The sequence below is a fragment of the Saccostrea echinata genome, unplaced genomic scaffold (assembly GCF_033153115.1).
Source record: "Saccostrea echinata isolate AGI-Se365-2 ecotype Australia unplaced genomic scaffold, CSIRO_AGI_Sech_v1 ptg000010l, whole genome shotgun sequence".
NCBI classification, from domain to species: domain Eukaryota; kingdom Metazoa; phylum Mollusca; class Bivalvia; order Ostreida; family Ostreidae; genus Saccostrea; species Saccostrea echinata.
The window spans coordinates 10447024-10456647 of record NW_026889759.1 but is presented as its reverse complement, the minus strand read 5'-3'; the positions used below and the strand labels follow the sequence as shown (position 1 = coordinate 10456647).

Here is a 9624-nt window from a genome sequence, read left to right as displayed (position 1 = left end):
GCGTCCTACCAAATTCGGGATATGCATTCTTCATAGACTACGACAACGAAATCTAGCGATAATATATGTTAACAAGCATATATATGCAAGATATGTAGTTGACTATTCACCGAAGCATTTTGAAAATCTTTCATAATTGTAAAGAGAAAAGAATGAATACAGCAACAGATGGAAGTAGTCAATAAACGATTAGACGACATTCTTATAATTTATGTCAATACATCGCTGAGAAAAAAATATATAGACATATTTATAGTTACGACAGTGCATGCATGGATGATAAAATGTCTTAGACATTTATATAGACAGTCTATATAAATAACGACCAAAAAAAAAATCAATCATTGATTCTTAAAAGAAGATATACAGATGTATATATATAATAATAATATAATGAAAGTAACATATGGCAACTAATCGAAGGACTGCTACGGAGTAATGTAACGTGTCACATCGAATACAGTTCGACTCCTATATTTGAAAACATAACCATTGAATCAAGACAACTCACTCTTAGAAATATATTGAATTTAAATTGTGTTATTTCTTGAACTGTTTTTCCCATTATGCACTGATGAATTTTAGGTTCAGTGTCATGTAAATTTTGAATTTACCGGGTGGCAGTAAATAAAAAATTTACAACATGACAACTTGTAAATTTTAAATTTACTGCCACCTGGTAAATTCAAAATTTACAACTTGACATCGATTTGAAAACCAGCATAGCTTTTCTGATCAACCGTTGGCCAGTGTAAGCTGTTTGTCCGTCCGTCTATAAATTTCGTCTCTGCTTCTTCTTTGTCTATTCATTCGAACACGAGTATAAAATCAGTTTTCAAATAGTTACCAGGAAAAATCTTTAATAACTGTTATGAGTACTTTGAAGTGATGCTGAAAGTACTACACACAAGGGGCAATTACGAGTATTGCAGTCTTGCCACAACATTAAAACACTTCAAATATATATGGACAACAAATCGCTATTGTTGGACTTAATTTTTTCAATAGATTATCCTCTTTAACACAAACACCTGTATTAAATTCCCAAATTAAACATGCCAAATTTATTACCTCTCAGTTTAAGACGAAAATATAAATCTAAAAAGAAAAAGGTTGGTAAAAGGATGAAAATATGCCATTTAAATCATAAGCATATAGATAAACTTCAGAGAAGATATTAAAAACGGACCCAAAGTATATATATTGTCACCAAAGACCGCGATCTAAATTTTTATCATACCGTGACCCTTTGCCTGACTTGTACTGAAGTGAATGTTAATAAGGGCTGACGAACCTGGATTAGGCTTACGTTTTTCTGCAAGGTTTTAATTTTCCTATATATGATGTAACCTATTCACCTCATATTTTCTCTCTGAATATATGAATATACACGTGTATTTGATATATCCTAAGCCCCCAAGGTTAGTCGCAAATTTATTACATCTTATCAAAATTCACACAGTTTCTTAGAGCAAGAGGTAAAACGGTATATTGTCGTTGTTCTTGCAAACGCCAGATGTAATGAGTGCGTTCTTGTGTGAAGAAAATGATAAATCGTGTTGATAAGCTTGCACTACAATACTTTCAATGGAATTCCATGCTTATATAAATGTGTTGTGAAACAAACCTAGGGACTTGATGTTTCTCCGTTCATGTTTGGATTTATATAATTGGACAGCGATTTTTTTTTGGGGGGGGGGGGGGCTCTGAATTTGTACTATGATGGACTTACTACATTGTCTATTTGATTGTGATATTTGCTCACGAAATCATGAATTTCATTTTTGTAGCTGAAGAATTAAAATATATTTGCAAAAATAAGGTGAATTCAAAAATATATTTCTATCCCCACCAATTTTAATGCTTGCCAAAATACTATCGATTGAAACCATACGTTGAATACATGAAACGTGTGTGACTCACAAAGAAGTGGAACATTTGCTCTGAAATAGCGCAAAATTACCAAATAATTGTACTAATCAAATTTTGCTTAGCTGTCATCCTTTGGCCTGTGAGCAGTATATCGTGAAAAAGTAGCACTAACTCCTCTTTCATAGCTCTGCAGACGATACTTATCATAAAGATGTTTATTTTTGTTGTAGTAATGTAAATCGTTTGCATTTCGTACGTCTCGGAGTTCGCAGATGACCTTTGACCTCCCCCATCGTGTGATGAATCAGAGTGAAAATCAATAAGCAGTGGTGTGACTGAAATTAAGGCGCACGCTCTCCAAGGTAAGGCTTCCTCTACATGTTTCCTTTTTTTGCAAAGAAAAAAAAATATACATTAATATGTCGCTAGCAACTGCATTCTTTTTAAAAAAAAAAATCCTCTGGCACTGCGAGATGCTTTCTGAAGAGATGCCAAAAGAGATAAAACTCTATCAGTAAAGAGCTATTGCGCTTAGAACTTGCAATAATTTTTTATATAGAGTGGTCCGGTACGTACGAGTGAAAGACAATTTTTTCCCCTGAAATTTTTGTATCAGTCAGACGATATATGCATTGGTATACTGAATATGTACTTAAGAATGTGTAAAGACGTTATATAGGAAATGCTCAATGTCAAATAAAAGACTGGAACAAAATACATCAGTATAATACCGGCGTGTATTATCATGTTTGCATAGATGTGATAGAGCATGGTGGGGCATGTCATATTGAATGGGGACATATACTGAATATAGAGATAAAATTTTAGCAAGGGATGACCACTCGAGATCGTGGCGTTATATACTAGTATGTGCCAAAGCATTTAGCATTTGAACATCTTTACATACATGTATATTACACTGAAACTATCTCGGTCGTGGAGTCAATCTGGGTTAGGAGGCATGTGTCTTTAATTGTTCCATGAGAGGCATGATCTCCGTTTGTCAACATCCTCATTATTTCACAGTTGTCACTGCAAGTATAATTATTGGAATTAAGGATCGTTCCATACCCAATGGACACAATTAGCACCTCGTCTCCTTGCATCTGTGGTAGTCCCGGAAAATTGCCCTGGGCGTTTGCGTCTGACATTATATATATACAGTGATACATAAAATCTGATGTATGTATAAGTAATGTGTGTATGTATCTGCACGGAGCTGTGACAGTACAGTTTTTGTTTTACCCGTAAGTGCAAAACAAGACTTTTTATTAACAGTGAAAGTATAAAGTTGAGAGAGGATGTGCAAAATATTTTAAAGGAACTTTAATTCATTTTGCGGTATGACAGTTGATTTTTATTTTAATGTATACATATTTTTATTGGCAGAAGTATTGTTAAGAGCCATGGGTATTTATTAGGCTAATGGGTCACCGGCTAATGATATTAAATAATGAAATCCATCAAGTGAAATGTGTAGTGAACGAGCGTAGCCTGAAGTTAATATTGACAAAAAAGACAAGATTTCTAAAATATTGTATCTATCTTAATCGTAACCCTGTGTCCCGCTGTGACAGGTATGAACCTTTGTTGTCCACGGCTGTTGGCTCTCATGAAATCAGATGCTCGGTCGTCTGACAATTCAGCCGCGTGGACAATATACCTTGACATGTACTTAGAGTGCGAAAAACTTCCGTTTGGATTCTTGTTCTCCTGTTATGCCGTTTCCGTTTTGTGTTATGATTGTAACATCTTGACAAAGGCTTAGAATTGGACAAGAACACCATCCTTTTTGTTAATGTAACCATTCAGGAACGTTAGTATGGCTACCGTATAATTTAAATGGTTGTGAATTTATTCATGGTGATTTTTTTTTTCGGGGGGGGGGGGGGAGGGGGAGGGGGCTGATATGTAATTAGAATATTTTAAACAGGTTCTTATTTTCCATTTTATTAAAACGAGGCGGAGTGTAGAGGGAAAAAAATATAATAATGACGTCATTAACCGTGACGCAGTAAAACGATTCTCTTTTCTTTTCTTTGTAGGAATCAAGTTTAAAAAAGGAACTACGAAAATTCGAACAATCAGGTATGTTTAAATATCGATAGAGCTAGGAATACAAATGTATGAAAGATACAAAAAATAATTGAAAATTAGTCAAATTAGGCGGCCTTCACTTCTTTCAAATCGATTTGCAAAGTTGGACTGCATATAAATGTCATACTTCCTTGGTATTGTTATAATAGTTGATCTGTGTAAGTAGTTTAGACTATATAAATAAGTAATGACAATATATACATTGTATATAGAGGAAAATGTTGTTTACAGTTTTATATGAAATAGTGCATTAATGTGCGTTCTTGTTTGTTCATTTATAAATTGAAGGACTGTCCCTGAAACAAGCTAATCCCTCAAAAGAAATTTGTACGGTATATACCGAGTATCATTTTGTGGTCTTTTAAAAGTATCCGACAGTAGTAGTTACAAAATTTTAAAAACTATGCAAAACTGAATATTATTATCTAAAATATCGTCTATATAATGGTGCCAAGTTGGATCGACAAAATTTTTGTAACAACTTTATAGAACGGTAAAGAATTAACAATCTAGGCATCCTCTTAAAATACTGGAAATAATTTAGTGTAAAGTTTTTTTTATCTGCATACTGATATCTCCAATGAAACGATATAAAAAAAAATAAGCAATCATATATAGGAGCAAATTTAACCCCTTATTTCCAAGTAAATAGAAGTCAACAAACTTCCTATGCGATACTTTACCATTATCACTCGTGCATGCTGGATTATGCTAGGTTTCCACTCTGATTTTCTAGATATTTATAGCAGCCGGCAAAACTTTATACATCTTTAACTCCTATTTTTAGATTTCAGAGACGATGTCAACTGTTCGTGCTCGGAACGGAATGACCAAAGGGGAACAGTCTAACGGACAGGATGTGCTAGCGCATGGATTCCATGGATACAAAGAGGGCTATGAACAACTTGAGAAGATTGGGTTGATGAAGCGGGCCAAGAGATTATGGAATATGACCGTTTTCCCTTTATTTCTAATGCTCTTCACTCCAAACCTTGTGCTTATCATGTGGTACTGTGCAACCTACTGTGGAGGAAGCTATTCCGTTTTCTTCAGTCGATTTTCAGGAAAGCCGTTCTTTCCGTCTTTGATGGAAATCTGGGCCACAATGAGACTGCCGACCCAGTTCAGTGTTGGCGTGTTTTTGGGATTCCTGATTTGGTCTGCAATTATGATGAAGTTACTTCCGGGAAAAATAATCAAAGGTCCTTTGACCCCGAAAGGAAATACACCGGTATATGTTGATAATGGTTTCCTGAACTACGTCGTTACTATGACAACCTTTTTCATTATCACTGCTTTGCTGAAAATGCAGGGACTCTCGCCAACTGTGATATACGATCGATTTGATGAATTCATAGCTACACTTCAAATATTCAGCCCATTATTTTGTATGTTTCTTTATCTGAAGGGTCGATATTGGCCCTCTACTACGGATAATGGAGTCTCTGGAAATTTCATATTCGACTATTACTGGGGAACGGAATTGTATCCGCGAGTCTTTGGCATTGACGTTAAAGTCTTCACCAACTGTCGTTTTGGGATGACCGTATGGGCATTACTCGTGTGCATACATGGTTTGAAAAGTTTTGAATTGTATGGTTTTGTAGACAGTATGTTCGTATCAGTTACATTGCAATTAGTCTACATCACCAAATTCTTTTGGTGGGAGGGGGGATATATGAGCACCATCGATATAATGGTTGACAGGGCTGGCTATTATATATGTTGGGGCTGCCTCGTTTTCGTGCCAAACTTTTACGCGTCAGTAAGCATGTATCTCGTGAATCACCCCGTTCGTTTGGGATTCACGTGGTCCTTGCTTATTCTTGGGGCGGGAGTTTTATGTATAGCAGTTAATTATCTCGCCGACCTACAGAAACAGGAAGTCAGAGGCACTGGTGGAGAATGTCTAGTCTGGGGGAAAAAACCAAACATCATTCGTGCCAAATATCAGCTCGAAAACGGCAAAGAGAAAGAGAGCATTCTATTAGCGTCAGGCTGGTGGGGTCTAGCTAGACATTTTAACTATTTGGCAGAAATTATGCTTGCCTTTTGCTGGACCATTCCAGCCATGTTTGTGAACGTCATGCCCTATTCTTACGTCATATTTCTTACCTTCTTGTTGATTCATCGCAGTTACCGTGACGACGACAAATGCGGAGATAAATATGGAAGTTTCTGGGTAGAATACTGCCAAAAAGTCCCTCACAGAATCGTCCCACTTTTGTTTTGATGGTGTCTGTTTTGTACCGTGGATGCCAAATTTCGCATAATATGAAAATAGTACACGAGTTTTATATATATACTACAAATGAGATTGCATGTACATGTACAATGAATTGTTTGTATTCTTACGTGGTGTGTGTTATTTATTTAGTGCATTTTTGTATTAACATTTTTAATAAAATAATAGGTATTGCTCAAATATTCGTTTTCTTTTCTTTTCTTTTTCTCTAGCTAACCTGAGCCAATGGCTCAAGCGAGCTTTCTGATTTGTCCGCAGTCCATTCTGTATATATTCTAATAACTTTTCTTTTTTTTCAATTTTCGATCTCTTTAACTACAGGGTCAATTTCAGCGAAATTGACACCAAGCTTCTTTGGATGAAGGGAATTCAAGTTTCAGATAAACAGCCCCCACTGCGGAAGGTGAAGACCGGTCCTTCGAATGAGACATTATAAACCGAGGTCCCTTGTCGCAGTAGATGCGGGCACGACAAAAGATCTCCCACTACTAAATGCACATAAGTGCCGAGTATAGGTCTAAATGCAGTCCTCCACTGGCAATTGGTGGAGTCCTAAAACATGTATGAGTGAAAAATTCTCGAACATAAAGAAGAAGAAAAAAATCCAATAGAGAGCCAAGGCTCTTAGGAAAGATAATTAGCTGGCCTTTTTTTAATGGATGATAAGGTATATATTTCCCGCTGGAAATATTTAAATTATCAAAAAGAAAACGAAGATTGATATATGGGATTGCGCCTGTTGAATAATATTGGTAAAATCTCGGAATGCATAAGGGAATGTGACTTTTTTTTCCATTTGCCCATGGAAAGATCATTTCAACTGACCAATTCATCATATGAAACCGAAAAAAGATTGCAACTGAAAGAGGTTTGTTAGTACATCTGGCTCCTGATATATTGGACACGCTGATGAACAGGTACGTTGCATAAATCACGATGAGTATATCCACCGTAGGACACAGAGTAGCTCTCTGCTATCCCTCCCATCTCGCCCTTCCCGGACATTTGGTTTCATTATGACAATTCTCCATAGAAAGCTTAGTATACAGTGACATTTCTCCCTTAACAGGATTTCTCAGCTCCTCATTGCGTTTTGGTTTTGGAAAGACAAAGCAAGCTTAAATTTCAAACTATTCTGAAACTACGTAAGTGAAAATATGGTTATTCAAGAGCCTTTTTTCACTGAAAATTTCATAAAAATTAACATAAATTAAGATTGTGTTTTTATTTATCCTTACATTATTTGGTTTTGTCTTTCAGTACGACAAAATTTAATTGATCTTCAAAAAATGTTCACGAGCTTTTAACCACAGTAACATTTTGAGTGATAGAGAACAATGTGAAAATGTACCGCCCGGGGTTGTCGTCAGGGTGACCCCACTATCACCAAACTTGTTTTTGATTTGTGCTGAAATCCTTAATATCAAAAAAAGAAATAACAAGAATGTCAAAGGTATTCACTTGATGGGGGAAAATGAACATTTCTGTGCTTATTTCTCGCTGCTATACGAAAATGGATGAAAAATAAAAATATTGCTTCTCTGCCTAAAGTTCATATGCCATATGTTACACAAAAGTTAAGTTTTGTCACATAGTAAATTTTACAGAATTAATTTACAAAGTTACGAAATTTGATTTTATAAAAGAATTATTGTTAATGGCTATTTTTGACATATGTTTATAATTATTTATCTAACAATTAATGTTATAGACAGTAAAAAGGAAATTGTCACTCAAAATTTATTTAAGGAATTAGTGTTTCTTTGTCTCAAAGAGTGTCCAACTCGTATATGTGACAATTGCGTAAATGTGTTAATTGAAGTTTGAGTGAATGCCGTATGTCGTATGAGAGAGTCAGTTTTAGAACCGCCGTGGACAATCCCGGACGTGAATATTATGTACTGAACATTCCGTCATCAAGAAAATACAAAGTTTTACTCTGGACTATTCCGAGTTTTAAAACAACAACGTGTGTGTGTGTGAAGTTGTGTGGATTGAAGTTGCCTTTGTTATATGTGACTTTACTTGATTTATTTTCGGAAAAACAAATTTCTACGTTTATATTTCGTAAATTATATTTTAATAAATTTCATCACAAGTTCACTTGTGTTATCTTTACTAAATGCAAAGAAATCTTTATGAAATTTTGAATATTAATGCCATTAAGCCTATAGGTAGCCAGAACCGGTCAAGTCACTCACGTGATTCTGAATGGGATTTTTTTTTTTGTTTCCCATTCAAACATACCGAAAATACAAAACTTCATTGGCTTCAGTTTCGAATTAACCCTAAAAGACTAGGGGAAAAAATCCTTTTGACATAAATACATATAGCTGTTCACGCAGTGTGAATGAGACTGAAACTACACATTCTTAGTAAAAGTGAATTAATACATGCAGTACATGTGCAAGATTTATTAAACCGTATTGATAAGTATTGTTTTAGAAGGATTAATTCATACTAATGCTGATTATTCAGTCAAGAAATCCACACTGGGATCATTTGAAAATCAGACAAAATTACACATCTTATTGCTCTAAAAATAAAATATTTTATCTATATCGTGAGATATAATGTCAAAAACCCTCTTTGAATGGGTTGATTAATATCCTCCATAAAAATACATGTATGTACGACACAACAAGTATATGTCTATTGCTTATAAGAATAATAACCAAGTAAATTTGACGAAAGCTGGGGCACTGGAAGAATCTGTTCATGTAAACTCTCTCTCTCTCTCGCAATTACAGAAAATATTTGTTATCGATTATCTGTATCAGATCGAAACTGTGAATTAAAAGTTTTAAGAGAGAAATAAATAAAGAAAAGAAAATACATTTGGACACATAGAACTCGAAGATATAGATAAAATTCAAATACTAATCAAGAGGAAAAAATATAGTCACCATTTTTTCAATCTTGGAGAACTTTCAATACGAGTTAGCTATAGCATGCTGTTGGTTGTATTTTAGGAATAAGTATAATTTGATGTGTATGGGGTGATAAAAGAAATGAGATACGCGATAAATATGCAAGTATCATCACTTGCTTTAAAGTCGGTTATCCAGGAAAATGAAGCATTGGTGAACAGAAATCACTGTTGTTTATTTACATATTCAATTACTTTATCTTGGTCTTACATTATGATGAAATACTTTTATCTGTTTACAAATTCTGTCATTCACCGTATATTGTCATTTATTCAATCTTACATCTCAGGGCAGATCACCTTAACTGCATAAAATTACCATAAGATTAGAACTCTTTAGTGTGCAGTGTTTAGAACCTCCTTAAGCCATTAGCCATGGCAATAAACGGAGTTTATCAAGTGAAGAGTGTAATTAAACAAGTGTAACTTTAAATTAAAAGTAGAAAAGGACATGGCTATTAAGTTATTGCATATCTATTAC

At 34.7% G+C, this 9624-nt stretch overlaps 1 protein-coding gene across 1 annotated transcript; it reads left to right on the top strand.

Annotated features, from left to right (window-relative positions):
- The first annotated feature begins 2038 nt into the window (after positions 1 to 2038).
- Positions 2039 to 6394, top strand: LOC133184365 (uncharacterized). Its single transcript, XM_061319413.1, has 3 exons — positions 2039 to 2234; positions 3918 to 3960; positions 4757 to 6394. The coding sequence occupies exon 3, from the start codon at positions 4769 to 4771 to the stop codon at positions 6200 to 6202; it is 1434 nt and encodes a 477-aa protein (XP_061175397.1). The 5' UTR covers positions 2039 to 2234; positions 3918 to 3960; positions 4757 to 4768; the 3' UTR covers positions 6203 to 6394.
- The last annotated feature ends 3230 nt before the right edge of the window (positions 6395 to 9624 follow it).

Coding starts and splice junctions, on each gene's coding strand:
- LOC133184365 (XM_061319413.1), top strand. CDS start 4,769: ATGTCAACTGTTCGTGCTCGGAACGGAATGACCAAAGGGGAACAGTCT.